This window comes from Mus caroli, chromosome 5 (assembly GCF_900094665.2).
Source record: "Mus caroli chromosome 5, CAROLI_EIJ_v1.1, whole genome shotgun sequence".
In the NCBI taxonomy this organism is placed as follows: domain Eukaryota; kingdom Metazoa; phylum Chordata; class Mammalia; order Rodentia; family Muridae; genus Mus; species Mus caroli.
The window spans coordinates 101,661,023-101,679,695 of NC_034574.1; the positions used below are offsets into that span (position 1 = coordinate 101,661,023).

Consider the following 18,673-nt stretch of genomic DNA (forward strand, 5'->3'; position numbering starts at 1 on the left):
ACCCTATAGTTGGAACAACATGATGAACTAACCAGTACCCCGGAGCTCTTGTCTCTAGCTGCATATGTATCGAAAGATGGCCTAGTCGGCCATCGATGGAAAGAGAGGCCCATTGGACTTGCAAACTTTATATGCCCCAATATAGGGGAATGCCAGGGCCAATAGATTGGGAATGGGTGGGTAGGGAAGTGGGGGGCCCTATGGGGGACTTTTGGGATAGCATTGGAAATGTAATTGAGGAAAATATGTAATAAAAAACATTAAAAATTAAAAAAAAAAGAATGGTGATGACATAGACCAGAAGCTAAAATCTGCATAAAGAAAAGTGAGTATTAGAGAATGGATCAGTGGAGGCAAAATTAAAAATTTATTGCTCTTAATTTATTTAACATAACAGTTTGTCCAAATTTTAGCAACAATTTACCTAATGATACTTTATGTATAAGTGAGGTTATATAAAACCAGGATAATTAGGAATTCTTTGCTCATAAGCATTTCCACATGATCTATAAACAAATTAATATTTGAAGTAGACTTATGTTTATCTTATTGCCGATTCTAGGACAACTTGGGAAAAATGAAAAAAGTTCTGTTATTGATAGGCTTCAAAAAGGAGAGGAAGGACTAAAGAGAGGGCTTAGCTGTTAAGAGCACTAATGGCTGTTTCAGAGGATCCAGATTCCCTTTCCATACCCACATAGTAGCTCACAAACATCTATAACTCCTGTCTCAAGGGATTTGATAACCTCTTCTTTCCTCCAAAGGCATGAGGCATACAAGCAGATAAAATACCCATGTACGTTAATAAGCTAAAATTAAAAAAGAGAGGGGCTGACAACTGGTCAAAGAGCAGAGAATAAATGTGAGTGGAATGCTCAGTCACAAATGGGACATCCCTTCCCCTCAAGACTCAGTGAGCCTCAACCGAAGAATGGATAAAGAAAATGTGGTACATTTACACAGTGGAGTACTAGTCAAGCTGTTAGGACAAATGACATTATGGTATTTACAGCCAAATGGTGACACTAGAATCATCCTGTGGAAGGCAACTCAGACCTATAAAGACGAACATGGTATGTACTCACAAGTGGATATTAGCTGTTAAGTAAAGGATAATCATACTACATTCACAGACCCAGAGAGGCTAAGTAACAAGGAGGGTCCAAGGGGGAGACACATGAATCCTCTTGGGAAGGGGAAATAGAATAGATTTTGCAGATGGACTTGGGGCAGGTGGGCATGGGAATAGGGGGAAATCAGGTGGGAGAGGAAAGGATGGCTGTAATAGGTGGGCATTTAGGGGGCATTGTGGGAATCTAGAGCAGTGAGAACTTCCTGGGACCTATGAGGGTGACCCTTGCAAGGACTCCTAGTAATGGAGCCTGAATTGGCCATCTTTTGTAACCATGTAAAGCTCCCAGTGATGGGTCTGGGACACCAACACAGCCACAAAACCTTTGACCCACACATGTCCTGCCTGCAAGATGTGCTGGGGCAATGGTAGTTCAGATCTCAATGGGAACAGATTCAGAGATTCACACCCAAACATTTGGCAGAGCTTGTGGAACCCCACAGAAGAGAGGGAGGAAGGATTATAGGAGCCAGAGGGGTTGAGAACATCAGGAGAACAAAGCCCACATAATCAACTAAGCATAGCTCGTAGGGTCTTGTAGAAAACTGAAATGGCAGTCACAGAACCTGCATGGATCTACATTAGGTTCTCTGCATACATACTGTGGTTGTTTAGCTTTGGCTTTTTGTGGGGCTCCTAACTATGGGAGTAGGGGTGTCTCTGACTCATTTGCCTGTTCTCAGGACCATTTCCTTTTACTGAGTTGTCTTTTCATTTTGATTATAGGGTTAGGGCCTAGTCTTATTGCTTCTTGTTTTGCAATAGTTGGTTGATATCCCTGAGAAGCATGCTCTTTTCTGAAGGGGAATAGAGTTGCATTGAATCTGGGGGAGAGGGGAGCTGGTGAGAGGAGTAGAGGGAGGGGAGGCTGCAGTTGGGATGTATTGTATGAGAGAAGAATAAGTAAAAAGAAAAACGAAAAAATTATCACCCTCAAAATTCTCCAAACAAAAGCAAACACCAGCACCACCACCCACCGTCATCACCATTCTGCCAGCTGTCCTCCCCCTCCCCGAGAGGGATGATCATGGACAAGGAGACAGAAGTCAGGGATGAAAATGAGAAAACAATATTGTCTTGATATGGCAAAACTGTTTATTCATGAACTCACAGCAGCTGTGATTGCATACATAAGATCAGCACAATATCAAACCAATTGACATTCTAGCATGGAGTGGGGCTCTTAATGGCTTTTGGGGGAGAGTCAGTTTTCTTTATTGATGCAAATAATCCTAAATCCATTAGTATGTGGGCAGCACAAATTTCATTCATTGGGTTATAAAAGAAAGAAGGGGGGAGGGGAAAAGGGAGGAGGAGGAAAAGGGAAAAAGGGGAAGGGAGGGAGAGGGGGAGAAAGGGAGAGGGAGAGGGAGAGAAAGGAAGAGAGAGGGAAAGAGAGGGAGATATAGGGAGAGAGAGAGAGGGAGAGAGATAGGGAGAGGGAGGAAAAGAGATAGGGAGAGAGAGGGTGAGAGAGGTAGAGAGATAGGGAGAGAGAGGATATCTTTTATCACCTGTCAGTAAAGAGCTATGGTCAATGAGATGAGGCAGGAAATAGGAGGTAGGAAATCCAGCAGGGAGAGAGAAATTTCTGGGAAATAGGGGCTCAAGAGAGATTCAAAGGAGATGATGAGGAAGATATTGTGGAAGAAGCAGGAGGGACTGAAGGAGAGGAGGCTAGAATAAAGAAGAGATTAGGAAACATCGGTAAACTAGCATGCAGCTGAACTCAGGGGAGACTTCACCCCAGGAACTGTGAGGAGACAAAAACTTTAAAGAAGTCTCTGCTGAGTACAAAAGCTGGTTCTCTAACTAGCACAGTCCTATAGACAAGCACTTCCCAAAGCAGTTTCCTAGTCAGGTGGGAGACTAAAAGAAATCGAGGGAGGCCCAAACTTAGGGGGTTTATGCTGGCCTGACATATGCTGGCTAGATACATGGTGGCAGCCTGAGGGGCCACCTCGCCTTGTGGATCCAAGAACAACTTCCTAGAGTAGGGAAGGGGTTGTGAGCTGGAGAGGTTGTAGTAGAAGGCTGAAACACCTCTCCTGGTGAACGAAGAGACAGGGGTAGGGCAAATGAGGTCTGAGAGAAACAGAGAAGAGGAACTGAAAGAAGTTTTCAAGATACGGGTTTTATAGATTTTATAATAATTAACTCAATGGATCCTAGATCTAAAAGTAAAACATGAAGCTTTAAAACTCATAAGAGTCAAGCTAAAACGGAGTTGACCTTGTGTTCTCATTCACATTGTCAATTTGACACAGCCTAGAATCACCTTAAAAATGGGTCTCAACTGAGCAATTGCCTTTTTTGGGTTGGTCTGTGGATATGTTTATGAGGGGTTTTCTTTTTTCAAATGTAAATTTCATTTTCATTTATTCTTCTCTCATATATTACATCCTGACAAAATTTTCCCTTTCTCCTCTCCTCCCAGTCTCTTACCCTCAATCTCTCCTAGATCCACTCTTCTTCCTGTTCCCTTCGGAGAAGAGCAGACCTCCCTGGGACAGCAACCAAACATGGCAGATCAAGTGACAATAAGCTTAGGCACACACCCTGGTATTAAGGCTGGATTAGGCAACCCAGTAGGAGAAAACAGGTTCTGAAAGCAGGCACAAAAGTCAGAGACAGCCACCGTTCCATTATTAGGAGTCCCACAAGAAAAGCAAACTGCTCAACCATAACATATATGCAGAGGGCCTAGGTTAGACCCATATGGTCTCCCTGATTGTCAATTGAGTGGCTGTGAACCCTATAATCCTTGGTTAGTTGATTCTGTGAATTTTCTTGCAGTGTCCTTGACCCATGAGGGATTTTCTTGATCACTAGTTTATGTAGGGTTGCTCAGCTCACTATACATACTACACAAACATCACCATACATGTATGTATAAAATTCTGCTTTTAAATGTCTTCAAATTTTGATTGAAAAATTAAAGAATCTTGCCATGTGCTGTATTTCTCTTAATATACCATTAAAAGGGAATGTTTATCAACTAAACAGTCAAAAATGATATCTATCTACCATCTACCAATCATCTATCTATCTATCTATCTATCTATCTATCATCTGTGTATCATTCTATCTATTAATATCTATCTATTTTTGTGGCATATGAGTGAAGTTCAGAGGACAATTGGCTTGGCAGCAAGTACCCTTTATCCACTGAGCTATCTCACAGACCCGCTTTCTGCATTTTGTTCAGTTCTATGTAAAAGACAGTAGCTTCTGATTGATGATCTTGTTGAGCTTTTACAACTAGAAATAGGGTCAATGTAGAAGGGTATTTTACCTCATCATTGTAAGTTGTAACAGTCACAAACATTCCTAAGCCAGGAGCAGATTCAAGGAAGTCATGTCTGACCATGTCCCACTGCTGTACCTTGAATGTCCCTGTAACAAAATACAAAACACTTACTAGGAGGCACAGAAAATATAATAATTACCACTAAGTTAACCCTAGAAAAGCTATGAAACAACCAAAGACTAAAAAGTAAAGAAAGGCAGTGAACTGGCTCAGGACCTCAGGACTCAGCACAACTCAACAGATGTTGTGTTATTTTCCCATTCCTACATATTCTAGTCTGTACATAAAAAAATTGTAATTTGTAAAGAGGGGGAGGTGTATCTCTGGAGAATGAAAGCCTTTTGATGCTACATGGCCTGGCTCAGAAGAGTTGTCTGAAAGAAATTGCATTCTGTATGCTGGCTGCTTCAGCTGTGAAGAGGTTGGGGTGGAGCCCACACTGAATAAACAACCTATAGCAACTTCCTCTATATAAAGAACTAGGAAGATTCTGAAGAGGAGAGAGTTGGAGGAAAAGCTCTAATCTGGATTTTAGGCCATGGCCATGCATTAGAATTGTACAAGCAATTAGATTCATATTTCTAATCAAGTTGTTAAGTAGGAATAAGAGTTATAGTATAATACTTAAATGCCCAAAGTATAACTCAGAGTTGCTCACCTTAGTGAAGAACAAGGAAAATTTCAACTTGATTAAGAGAAGACAATTCCCTAACACTAGTACTAGGATGACATTTGTTTCAATAAGCTGACAAAAGAATTTTTAAAAGCATCTGTCATAAAAATTTTCAAACAGTAGTATGAACAGTCATGAAATCAATTAAAACTAGAAGTTATGAGAACAAAATGAACACATTAGAGCAGGAAAATACAGTATTTAAATCTAGGAAAAAAAAAAGACCCACATTGCAGAAGAGCAAAGATGATTGGAAAGAATGTGAAGCAAAACTAAGCAGTGGAAACAATTAAGCCTGAACAATTGAGGACAATGGTGTTTTAACAGAGCTTCATGGACTACAAAAAAGTCTAAAATTTGTGGAGTTCCAGGGCAAAAGGAAAAGAATGTTAGGCTAGGAAAAATGGAGGAAATAATGACTAAAAACTCCTCAAATCTTGTAAAAGACATAAATGTAACACATTCATGCTTATCACACCCCAGCAGGATAAACCTCTAAAAGAGTCCATCTCTATGAACATCACGATCAATTTCAAAAGTTAAAGATCAGGAAAAAAAAAACTAAGAAATATTAGGAGAGAAGTAGTTCATGACTTACAGTCAGTAATGATAAATGACATCAGGAGCAGAAACACCAGCAAGTGGTGACACATGCTTCAACACTGAAATAATTCTAATCATAATCCTTTGTACAACAAAACATCCTTGGGGGTACTCTTAGATCAATGGAAATTTACGATTAAGAAACTCAAGAATAGGGGCTGGAGAGATGGCTCAGAGGTTAAGAGAACTGAGTCCTGAGTTCAATTCCCAGCAAAACCACATGGTGGCTCACAACCATCTGCAATGGGATCTGATACCCTCTTCTGGTATATCTGAAGGCAGCTACGGTGTACTCATCAAATTTATCAAATAAATAAACATAAGTTAAAAAAAGAACCTCAAGAATAGAGGTAAAAGAATAATAGAAGCCATCTAGGAAAAAACTATGGCAAGTAAATGAGTTTCCTGGAGATGGCTCAGTGTTTGCATGACTGCAATGGGTGCATTCTGGAGAGGCACAGCCCCAGAGACTTTGTCCCAGGATAGCTTCTCACTGCTGATAAGCCCTTCCTGCCATTATTACAAAGCCTAATGATTCCTGGGCATCAGCCCATGCTATTGGACAAATTTCCTACAGATCAACATGAAGATGAACTTTATAGAATTCCTGATTTTATTCAAATAATCTTTGGAAGAAAGTTTAAGAAGATGGTTTTAGTTGTTTTGCCAGAAAGATGTAATACAGTTAGAATAGAATGTGCCCCCTAGGCTGCAAAATAAGGAATACAATGAGCTTTTATAAATTTCACTATGAGGAGAAATAGGCTTGGGACAAATTTGTGATCAAGGAAAAAGATTTATTTTAGGTCGTGTCCAAGGATGAGGTCACAGGTGTGCATTGTGATAAAACAAGGAACATGAAACCATTGCTTTGAACTTATAGTGAACTTATATAGTGAAACACTGCTTCAAACGTACTATCAACATCTTTTTATAACTCCTCTTTTAACATTTTACCTATGAGGTAATTTTATAAAGAACTTTTGTCTGAGAATGTATAAAAATTCTAAGAGAAAAAAATCAAGTGTGGTTGTTAGGGCTCTGCTCCACCAAATTTGTATGTGTGTGTGTGTATGTGTAGTCTGTCATATGTATGTGTATACATATGTATGTAGCTATATGTGTGTGATAAGCATGCATGTGCACTTGTGAAATTGATGAAAAAAGTGGTTGGGCCAGGTCAGTGTGTCTTCCTTCCTTCCTCCCTCCCTCCCTCCCTCCCTCCCTCCCTCCCTCCCTTCCTTCCTTCCTTCCTTCCTTCCTTCCTTCCTTCCTTCCTCCCTCTCTCTTCTTCTACTTCTCTCTCTCTCTCTCTCTCTCTTTCTCTGTGAAATTGCCAAGATTCATCACCTTTTGGCTTCAGCTTCTCATGTCTAGAACAGTAAGAGGGTGTTAAAGGTCAGAGGCCATCAGTCTTTAGTCTTTGGCCTTGATTGGTTGCTGTGAACCACCTCAGTACCTGACCTTGTTGGGGCAAGATCCCCGGCAAAAGAAATCTTCACCAGTCATGGTAGTCTACACCTTTAATCCTGTGGTCTCACTATGTATCTTTGGCTGTCTTTGAATACACTATGTAGGTTAGGCCATCCTCACAGAATTCTGCCTGCCTCTGCCTCCTGAGTGCTAGGCCCACACCATCACACCTGCAATTTTTACAGTGATAGGTTAAAGGGACTAACATTTGAAAGCAAAAATTTTAACACTGTTGTGCCACTCAGTGTATGTGGAAATAATATTGAAGACAATTACAAAAGGTAGAGCTAAGGTTTTATGTTCCTCTTAAAATGGTCAAGAAAGTCATTCTAGGAGATAATAATAAATAATAAAACTATATAGTGGAAAACACTATAGATTAAGTGGAATAAAATATAAACATCCAAACAATTCACAGGTAGATGGGAAATGGAAACCAAAATACAAAAGAGAATGTGAGAGTAATGAAGTATAAGGCATAACTTTTGCTATTAATAATTACATGGTAGGCAATATCATCTAAACAAGGGTAGACAAAGATTGTAGGAATGAACTTTAAAAATCCAATTATAATGCAGTTTAGGAGAAAATAATTTTGAGCATAGTGTTATTGGTAATTTAAGAAGTAAAAGGCCATTCTGACATGATTTAATAGAGGCTTGAATAGCTCAGATAAAGTGGATGTTAGANCAAATAANTCACTAGATACATCAAGTAAGACATCAAGGGACATAACCTTCATAAGTTCACCAAATGATAGTGCATCCAAACACATGGGATAAAGAAAATAGAACCTAAATATGAACTAAGCAAATCTTTGTCATTGATGCTTCCACAGCTCTCTAGGTATCTTTATAACTGGACATAAAATCAACAAGGATATAGAAACACTGCAGCACCAACAGTCTCTTGATTTGTGTGGACCACTGTGTGATACAACAGCAGAACACATTATTTTTCAAGTACATTGGAACATTGGACATTTTGGGCAGTAGGGCACAAAAGGTGACAAAGCACTTCTGCTGAGGTATTTGAAGGCACTTGGAAAAAACAAACTCATTTATTGAATGAGGACAATAACTTGCTAAATACATTACCACAGGAAATTTCTTGTGTTTTGCCATTCTCTGAAACAACTGGCTCCTGATGCATCTTTCCTGCTGAGGTTCTCCTAGGGTCTAGCTGTGTAAGGAATCAGGGTTAACATTTTTTCTACCACCAAATCCTGCCCCCTTTAGGCTTCCTGGGATGGTTAGAATGCCACTGCTCTGTCAGTGGCCACAACTGATTTTTGTAGAACTTTTAAATTTTCATTCCAACAACAGCTCCCATGGAACTGCTCTTATCAGTATGTTTGCTTTTGTGCTTGCCTTTTGGTAACAAAATTTGCATTGATCTACATCCTTTGAGGCGCCATAGAGCAAGAGAAATTTTATTCCTCTTTTTGCCTAGAGACAATAAGCTTAAAATACTGCTGAGCTACATGGTTGAGGTTTACTAAAGTGTATGCTAAATTCGGGATTTTGAGTTGACGAATGCCAGTGTGATCCTCATTTTAAAATCCCAGCATTACAGTAATGTTGCATTACCAGAAGTGGAGGGCAGTTTCTGCTTGCCTTTGTCCAGATTCCTCTATCCCTAACTACATGCCACTCCACTCCATGCCTCAGCCAAGCAGGAAAAAAGAAGGGAGCTGTCATGCTCTGTTTGGCCAGCAGATGTCAGAAGGGAAGCATTGGTTAAGGGAGGAGTAAATTTGGGAGAGGGTCAGTACAGACTGAGCAAACAACTCCTGGGACAGAGGCTTCCACACACTTTCACCTGTGGGACAAGGTGCTTTGCCACTATGCTCACAGCATGGCAAGAGCTCCCGTACACATGGAGTAAAGGAAACACTTTTCCATAGCTCTTACACTGTTTTTCTGATCTCAAATTCCATTTGTGTTTGAGGTCTGTTCTACTTTGGTAATACAGCCTCCTTTACTAATCTCTTCTTGCTGTTTTCTATGGAATCCACTCCATGTGTTACGACCTTCAGATATTGTGCTTTCCAGTTTTGTATGCATATTTGTTTTTTAAAGATTCCAAGAGTCAAAATTCTTAATTTTGTCCATGCATTTACCTATCTTCTTCTATGACTATTGACTGTTGCTGTGAACAATGGCACCTAAGGTTCTGTGTAGGGACCTCTTTCAGTTCTCTGGGTTATAAATTAGGAGTGGAATTCCTGGGTCAGAGGTCAGAGGTTATCCCTAGTTCCTATGCTCCCCCCAAGATTTCAGGATGGGTGTCAGTGTATCTGAGTTTGCTTCTCAGTGTCTGCCCTTCTGTCTGGGAGCCTTTCCTCAGCAAATCACTGATTTTTGAATCCTTGAATCAGGCTCAGCTTCAGAGAGCTCCAAATCCAGGACACTGCTGGGTGCAGAGAGATCTCCAGTAGAGTCTGGAATGAGGTCTGTCTTACTGGAGTTTGAGCAATATTTACTTAATATGCCACTTTTCTCTTGTTTCATGGTCTGTAATAAGAGTTGTACTTAAAAGCCATGCTGTACTTATGCAGAGGGATCAGATGCTATCAGAACCCCTTTCAAAGGAAGGGAATACTCATGTGTTCTCCATGCCCTGCAGTATTTTTTCTTTAGTTGTCTGTTTTTCTGAATGATCACTAGTCTTCCCAACAAATCTTCTTGTCTCCCAGTATTTCCTTGTTACAAGTCACTACCTGCCTCATTTTTAGAAAATGAAAGGAAGGATGAAAAGAAAAGAGGTGAGCGAGAAGGCTCCGTGGTTGAGCTCTTGCTTGCCTTTCCAGAGTAATGGAGTTTACTGCCCAGCACCTACATCAGGTGGCTTACAACTGAGTGTAATTGCTGCTCCTCATGATCTGACACCTTCTTCTGGCCACAGCAGGGAGCCATAGCTATGTGTATATACTGCTCCCTCCAACATATACAGAGAATCAAAACCAAACCAACCAACCAACCAAATAGACAGACAAACAAAGAGACAAAATACCATATTTATTTTAAAGAGGAAAAATAAATGAGAAAAGATCTCCAAGGAACTCACTAGACCAGAGGAATACCCTGGCCTCCTATGTACCATTAAAGATGTCTTCAGTTTCTTCCCATACAGAACTATCTGTAATTAATTGTTAAGGAGCACTGTTAAGGGAAACAACTTGGAATACACAGAATGTACCATAGGAGTCTCCAGGCAAGGCTTTCTTATGCTGGGCTTGCTGTAGTTCCTTTAGTTGTCAAGTCCTGTATTGTCCCTCTCTTCACTTCCAGCATAGGCTTGTGCTCCTCAAACATCTTTCCATTCCTTAGGGGATTAGAGCTGAAGGCATGCCTACTTGTCCATCACACTTAGAGCAGGAACTCAGAAGCCATGTTTGTAACATTAGAGACAAAGTTCACAAAGTGGGAGCCAACCTTGAAAAAACACCTGCGGCAAGTCAGGGACATACAGGTGCTTTCCTACCCAGGGACACTTTGTCCCCTGATAACTGAAATGGCTCAGAGTCACCAGCTATTAGACAGTCAAAGTGACTTTAAAGTATTTTCTCTGTCTTTAAAGTCGTAGATTTTGCAGTATATTTGTGGTCTGTGTTTAGCGTTAATGAGAAAAACATCCTTTGATGCCTGGCTCTGAGGTCTTCTCCTGAACTTTCTGAATGGGTGCATTTCCATGAGACTAACAGAATTAAGATATGGAAGGAGGCACAGCACACAGCTCATATGTGCTCTTGCTGTATCTATGGGATATTGGGGCATAGTGGAAGGTTTTACAGATTCCAGGTCATTTTAGATGTCCATTTGCATTTTATGATTAACTTCAACATTAAGATTGAAGTATATATTTGATTATCACTTCTTTCCATGGTGTGTTTAATACTGCCTTTATAATCATGTAGACACTATGGAAAGCTGAGGAACTAAAGCAAATGGAACTAAAGCCAGACTTGGTTTTGAACAGAATTTAAAGGAGCTCAGCATTTCATAATGAAAAATTAGCATACAATAAAATCTTATCATTAAGGGGATTTTAAAGAATAAATCTTAAGAATTATATTAGTACATTATCTGAAATATCCAAAAATCAAGTTGTGATTAAAGAGAAGGCTCTGATGTTGGGCCTTAAACACTTGGATTGTGGTGCCCTGGGTGTGACTTCCCACATCACTCTCCTCTGAACACAGGAAGATCTTTCAGTTTCATCAGTTCCCACACCTTTTTTCACAGTGCATCTATTACTTTTGTCTTTGCATGTGGACTTCAGGTATACGAATGCTCACCTGCTTGGTCCCTCCTTGTCTCTCACAGTCTTTTCTGGTCTTTCATTACTTTTTCTGTTGAGGTCTCCTCTACTTTGGTAACCCAGTCTCCTTCACTTCTTCAATTCTATTCAATACATTCCATGAGTTCTTAGTTTCAGATCTTTTAGTTTCTGATTGTTATGTGTACATTTGTATATGTGTGCTTTTAAAAGATCCCAAGAGTTAAAACCACCATTATTTTCATTTGTTTCTCTATTTTCTTTCAAAAATTAAAATTATTTAAGTCCCTTTCTGAATTGTCTGTGGATGTCTTTCTATTGCCTGTTTGTCTTTGGGGTTTTAGTAATTTGATATTTTTCAAAACATGCCACCTGACATATTTAAAAATTTCCTATATTGAAGTTGAGTTTTTGAAACTGATCTTAAGAACCTGTGGAGATGGCTCAGTGGTTAAGAGTACTGACTGCTCTTCCAGAGGTCCCAAGTTCAATTCCCACAAACCACAAGATGGCTCACAACCTTCTGTAATGGGATCTGATGTTCTATTCAGGTGTGTCTGAAGACAGTGACAGTGTACTCACATATATAAAATAAATACATCTTAAAGAAAACACTATTAAGATATAGAAACTGAAGTTAGCTTAGTGGAGTCATGCCTGCAGGCACCATAGTTGGGAAATGGGAGGTTTGAAGGTAATGGAGGTGAGTTCAGTTTGAGCTTGAGAAGAGCCTTGGGACCTCTCCTCATGCATCTGTAAAAGCACTGTGCAGTCAAACTGGTCCTCCTTCTTAAACAACTCCAGGGACCTAGTTTTTCAGCTCCATGCCACCAATATACAGATCACATGTCTCTCCTATTTCTCTATTGCTCCTTGACTTGTCAGTTTGAAAATTCAAGAGTTACCAGGAAAATCCTCATCTGTACTAGGATTTACCCAGGTATCCAGGTACTCACTGAGGACACACTGAGCAGACACTGGTGTCTCCTGTGTGCCAGGCCCATATCTCATAATCCAAAGGAGTGTGTTCTGTTATATCACCTCCATTGTTTTCACAAGTACAGCAATAGAGGTAGAGCTAGAAGGCTTGTGTGAGGTATCAGGGCTCAGGTCTTAATTCAGGATGTTTTTCAACACTCCAGACTCCAAAACAACTTCCTCCCTCAGTGACTGACAGCATGGAGGGCTGCAGCACTACTCAGTTTCTTACTATTCTACATATAGATTCTATAATGTACCTTTCCATTTTGCTTGCTGTAAACTCTTCCTTATATGGTTGTTTAATTTCTTTAAAAATTTCAAACCAGATTATTATTCTTGAAATTAGAACACTGAATAATAGTCAAGATGAACTGAAATGATTTAATATTAATCAATGAAAGACATCATCGGTATTAGTGATGAATCATGTTACATTTAGATTCTACTTTCTCCTTCCATTAAAAATTAGAAAATTTGATATTGATTCTGATGTACATGTTAGAAAAATTGTAGGACTTTGAATATGATGGTGAAATTACTGAGTGCTTACATCTTTCTCAGAAGATGGGTGAAGCTCACATATTTAGCAATGTGTTTCTATCCTGGAGCATAAGGAAATTGATGTGGTGACAGTGTGGTGAGTATAGACAAGTTCTGTAGGTAGGACCCCCTCATGGTCCTCCCTCCCCACAGTTTCATTGAGTTTAGGAAATTTGATGTATTTAGACTCAGGCTGTGTGTCCTGATTTACAAGAGTTGTCAGAAATCTTCACACAGGCTCTGCATAATTAATTTGCTAAGTGACCTCAGAGATTTTCTACTTGAGGAAATATGACAGCCCTAAACAAATCAAGGTTATATTCTGAGGTGTCAAACGTAGGCTCCCTGTTCTATAAATTATAAATTCCAACCTCAAGGAAAATTTCATGTGAGTTTTAATTAACATAAAACATATCAGAGAAAAAGTTATTCAGCATTATAAGCACTGCTGAATAATGCAGACCTCTGGAGATTAGCATTACAACATAAAACAATATTGTTCCTCAAAAATGTCAGTAGAAAAATCTGTCTTACCCACCTGTTATCAATGTGTCACTTGGAATGTCTTCAATTATACATTTCTCCTCTCGCTCTCCAGCATGGAAATAAAAAGCAGCTGAAAATGAAAAGCTAAAACATAAAAGAATTGTCCGAATTTGCATCTCCACAGCATTAGCTACCCCGAGGTCTCTTCTTTGAAATGGAGCAGTTAAAGGTGACTGTTTACTAGGCGTTTGCACTTCACTGTAGTTTTCTAAAATTGATTTTTGTGAGAATTGACATTTGGTGCCTACACCCAGGCAGATAAGTGCAGCAAACTCCTATGAACCAGATTAAAACAAAACAAAACAAAACAAAACAAAACAAAACAAAACAACAAAACAAAAAGAAACCACTTCGATTTTGGGTATTTCCTGTGATAATGAAGAGTTCCTTTTGATGTTGTTTTTAAAGATGTTGTGATAGAGTGATAGTTATTGCATGGGCATTCAGGTGGAGGAAACAATTCAATGTATCCTCTTAGAAAATATTCCCTCATCCAAGGCTCAGGGAATAGTAAAGAAGATGGTGGGAAAGATCTTGTGAGTCAAAGAATGAGGAAACTGGTTGTGAATATAAATATTCTAGAAAGAGCATAGGTAGACCATGAAGTTTTACCAAATATGACCCACAAAATATGATCTGAAGAAGGATTACTGTACTGTGCATGGCAGCGTGGACGGAAGAAAGCTTGCAAAGCTTCTAGCCTACACAATCATTTACAGGAGACTGTAAATCTCCTATAAGGAATGGAAGATGTTGTCATAACCAGGGAAGGGAACAAATATTGGCCAGTTCATACCAAATAATGAGCCATCAGAACATAAATACATGCAATTTTACATGGTATCTATAGTTTATATTTCAAAATGTATATGTATATACAAATACATATATGCACTCAGTAAGCATTAATGAAATAAGATGCCATGCACATTTTAGGAGTGTATGGAGGGGCTACAAGTGGTGTTCTGGACACAGGAAATATAAAGAAAAAACAATTAAATTACACCACCAAAATAAACTACAAAATAACAGTTAAAAATAAAAGTAACAAACAATACTTTGAGAGAAAATGACACTGACTTTCAACAACTGATGTTCAGAAATTATAATGTGTATGTGTTTGTATGTGTGTCTCTCTGTGTGTAATAGTAAACCAAATAATCCTTAGTTACTCCTATATTCATAACATTTATGAGGTCGTTCATCTAGAGTGATTTATATATTCAGAGAATCCCTTGTCCTTATTGTGATAAAGGTCTCCTGTGTGACTTTTTTCCAGTACCAATTTTTATTGCTGAATGAAACACATTCATTTCATAATGAAATCCTGTGTTTTCATATAAAGTTCAAGAGCCTTATACAGCAGGCACAGTTTGAACCCCATAATCTTTTTCATATACTCTTTTTCATATACTTCTTAGTATGTTATCTGCTATTCTGAATATTTTCATAGTACATTATAACGGTATTATGAAATCTAGGGCTTCTGCGATGGCCATCAACAATATGCAACACTGTCACTATGCTCCACTCTACTAACATACATTCTCGTTTCTCTTTCAAATCAGTGCCTTCTATTGCAGCAGTAATCTGTGATATTCCAAATCCCAACCAAGGCAGTTTAACATTTTGCTGATGTCTTAGATTCTGTTGCCCTATCAAAACACGGTGGTCAAAAGAACCATGTGAGAAAAGTCTTATTTCCCTATGTACCTTGGTCACAGTTAATAGAATGAAATCAAGACAAGAACTTGGATGCAGACACTCAATGAGAGCACGTGTAATAATGCTGATTACTGGCTTCATGTCCGTGCTCTCTACAGTCCTCTTTCTTATAACTCCCAGAACAATTTGCCTAGAGGTGGCACTGTCACTAGCAGTAGGGTCACCTGATATTAAACATTAATTAGGAACAGGGCTTACACATGGTCAAAGTGATGGTAGCCATTCATCAACTAGGATCCCCTATTCTCAATGTTTAGGTTTATGTACAAATGAATGAGACCATTTTCCACTAAAACTTAGTCATTGGCATTACATAAGGCAGTGCTGTGCTACCCTACATTATAAGTACTAACATGGTATTTTACTTAAAATTTTTGTATGATTTAGTAGTACTTTTGTTAAGACAAAGCAAAAGTATCATCTAACACTTTAAAATTACTGAAGATTCAAGAAGGCAATTTATCTTTATACTTCTGCAGAAAATTTGAATCTAGTCTAACTAAGATAACACAACATTTTGGAAGAAAGATGCACCCTAGCAAGCCTGCACTAGAAGCCAAGATGGAGAAAACTTCCACAACAACCATGACTGTTCCCCTGGTGCTGTGGTAGACAGGGAGGAAGGTGATCCAGACACTGTAGAACACCAGCATGCTGAATGTTAGGAATTTGGCTTCATTGAATCTGTCAGGAAGGTTCCTAGCTAAGAAAGCCACCGTGAAGCTCCCCAGAGCCAAGGCACCCAAGTATCCCAGAACAAAGTGGAAGGCAATGACTGAGCCTTTGTTGCAAATAATGATGGTCTTTCCATATTCAGATTGTGTATCTCTGTCAATAAAAGGAGGAGATGTTACCAACCAGATTCCACAGAGAACAAGTTGGATAAGGGTACAAATGGGAATGACCAAGTTAGGTGCCCCTGATGCCAGTATCCCTCTCATTCTTCGCCCTGGAGTAGTGAGCTTGAAAGCCATGAGCACAGTTATTGTTTTAGCCAACACTGTAGAAATAGCCACTGTGAAAAATACTGCAAATGTGGTCTGCTGCAGGATGCAGGTGGCCTGGTTGGGATGTCCAATGAAAAGCAATGAGCAGAGAAAACAGAAGACTAGAGAGATGAGCAGGATGTAGCTGAGAATGTGGTTATTGGCCTTCACAATGGGAGTATCCTTGTACTTCACAAAAGTGACTAGTACTAGAACTGTGAGGGCAGAGAGGAACAGGGCCATGCATCCTAGAGCCATCCCCAATGGATCTTCATAAGCCAGGAATGACACAGCTCTTTGGAGGCAGTGGGTTTTCTCTAAGTTGGCATACTTATCATCTGGACACCTCACACACTGTTCCATATCTGCTGGCAAAGAACAATAAATCCTTATAAGATATCATAATTATGTAGTTAATAATTGTGTATTTGTGTTATTCAGTGGTTNTATCCCCAAATATTTTGGCGTTGGACATCTATTCCATTCCTTTTTGCTGTAGGGACAACTAACTTAAGATTGCTCTCTATTAACCTATGCTTTGTGATGGAAGAAAACACCATCATAGGGAATGGAACAGCAAAAATTATTTATTAAACAAAAATAATGAAAAATGATGAATATTAATAGGTATAATCTCAGATTATTTAATTCCTCAAAATATAAATTTACTACTCACCAACAAGGGTAGTGTGGAGTCATAATTTTGATGCCAGTTGATGAAATACATTATGTACTTTGTTTTCTTTGAGAGTTGTGTTCTTGTCTGTATCTACACATACGCACCAAAACATACAATTTCTTATGCACATATTTGCATAAAGGAATATTTTCATTCTTGAAGCTGTATGCCTCATAGGCCTATGCATGTCTCTCCTTTTGTGGGAAGATCTCTTTCTTCCCAAGTGCACATTCCAAACTGCATGGCATGAAGGTTATGGATATTCACATTTATCCCCCTTTCCTTAGCTAGGCTGTGATAGATGATAAACACTCTGCCATCCCTTGTTGCAGTCTTGAAATCTTCACTCTTGTTCTAATTCTTTGATAGGAAGTGGTTAATCTTTTAAGCCATCTAAGCTCTTAAAATATATTTTACTAAACAACTGTTATGTTGAGCATCGGTTCTTTGTCAGGGACTAATCTGGGTGATGGAGGGAAAGACTGTGGACTGATCATGGAGTCCAGTTTCTTTGTACAAAGAATCAAAGAAGAATAAATAAATGCATAGATTATGCATAAAATTTTGTTTAAAAATAATTACACATGTATGTTTTCCTAAACTTTTTCTGCATAATATAAAATCAGTAACTATCCTAATGTGAAAGAAAGGTGGTTTGTAGAAGATATTGCAAGTTATTTTCTGGGTATAAAGGATGTAGACATTATTTAACTGATTAAGTTCTGAAACATGGAAATTTTAGGTGTATAGTTTCCATCTAGGCCATATCATATTTCTGGTATGGAAAGAGTAGGCAGTTGAAATCAATTTTTCTTCTGCATGCAAGCATGTACCTGTTTCATTGGAAACTTCATTTTCTGGGCACTGATCACAATCAAAGCAGCAGTCTGCTGTTGCATTCTGATGAATTTTCCTGAATCCAGCAGTACATGTCACACTACACATGGAGGAGGGAACCTGAGGCAATACATAAATATTTTATCATATGTGTGTGTGTATAGTTCATGTATACATTGTACTTATAATGATCCATAGGTTGATAATGAGACCTTAACAGATATGGCTATAAATATTCCTCTAATGACCAGTATTATCTAACAATTTCTGGCATATTATTTTTTGTATTACCATTCAATGTACTGAATTTCATGCAATATTTACTACTTTATGTAGTATTTTATATGTAACATTCAGGTTGTAGCAATTTAAAATTTGCCTTCTAAAACTAATTAATCCAAAAATAATGTTTATGTGGCATCATTTTCTCTCTCATGATCTGATAAAAAAAAAAGAACAGTTGATGGAGAGAGAAGTTAGGGTAAATCAAGAAAGAGATGTTTAATGAATATGAACAAAATATGTTATATAAGATTCTCATAAAATTAATGAAGCTTTCATAACTTAAAAGAAAACCTAGAACCCCCTATCCCATCCCCATATTCCCCTGCTTCTATGAGGGAGCTACCCCAATCACCTGCCCACTCCCCGCTAGTACCCTAGCATTCCATTATGCTGGGCCATCAAGTTTCTACAGTAACAGGGACTTCCTTTCCAGTGATGCCAGATAAGGCAACCCTCCACAGAGGAGTGTAAACTGGGAAGAAGGATAACATTTGAAATGTAAGTAAGTAAAATAGCTAATAAAAATATATAAATTTTAAAAAAGGTAACTTTGAATCTGGAGAAAGATTTCTGTTAATTAATTCATGCTATACTTAATTAGGCTGTAAATATATTCACAACG

At 38.7% G+C, this 18,673-nt stretch overlaps 2 protein-coding genes across 2 annotated transcripts in view; both read right to left on the bottom strand.

The window, feature by feature from the left end:
• LOC110295332 (transmembrane emp24 domain-containing protein 11) overlaps window positions 1–13,702 on the bottom strand; it is an 18,872-nt gene extending 5,170 nt beyond the window's left edge. Inside the window, exons 1-2 of the mRNA XM_021163846.1 lie at window positions 13,532–13,702; window positions 4,428–4,528 (exon numbers count right to left, since the gene is read on the bottom strand). Of these exons, the coding sequence (XP_021019505.1) occupies window positions 4,428–4,528; window positions 13,532–13,655 (225 nt within the window). The 5' untranslated portion in view covers window positions 13,656–13,702. The remainder of the gene's footprint in view (window positions 1–4,427; window positions 4,529–13,531) is intronic.
• A 2,111-nt stretch (window positions 13,703–15,813) lies between these two features.
• Window positions 15,814–18,673, bottom strand: part of LOC110294593 (vomeronasal type-2 receptor 116-like) — an 11,213-nt gene continuing 8,353 nt past the window's right edge. Inside the window, 3 exon segments of the mRNA XM_021162929.1 lie at window positions 15,814–15,851; window positions 15,854–16,615; window positions 17,763–17,886. Of these exon segments, the coding sequence (XP_021018588.1) occupies window positions 15,814–15,851; window positions 15,854–16,615; window positions 17,763–17,886 (924 nt within the window).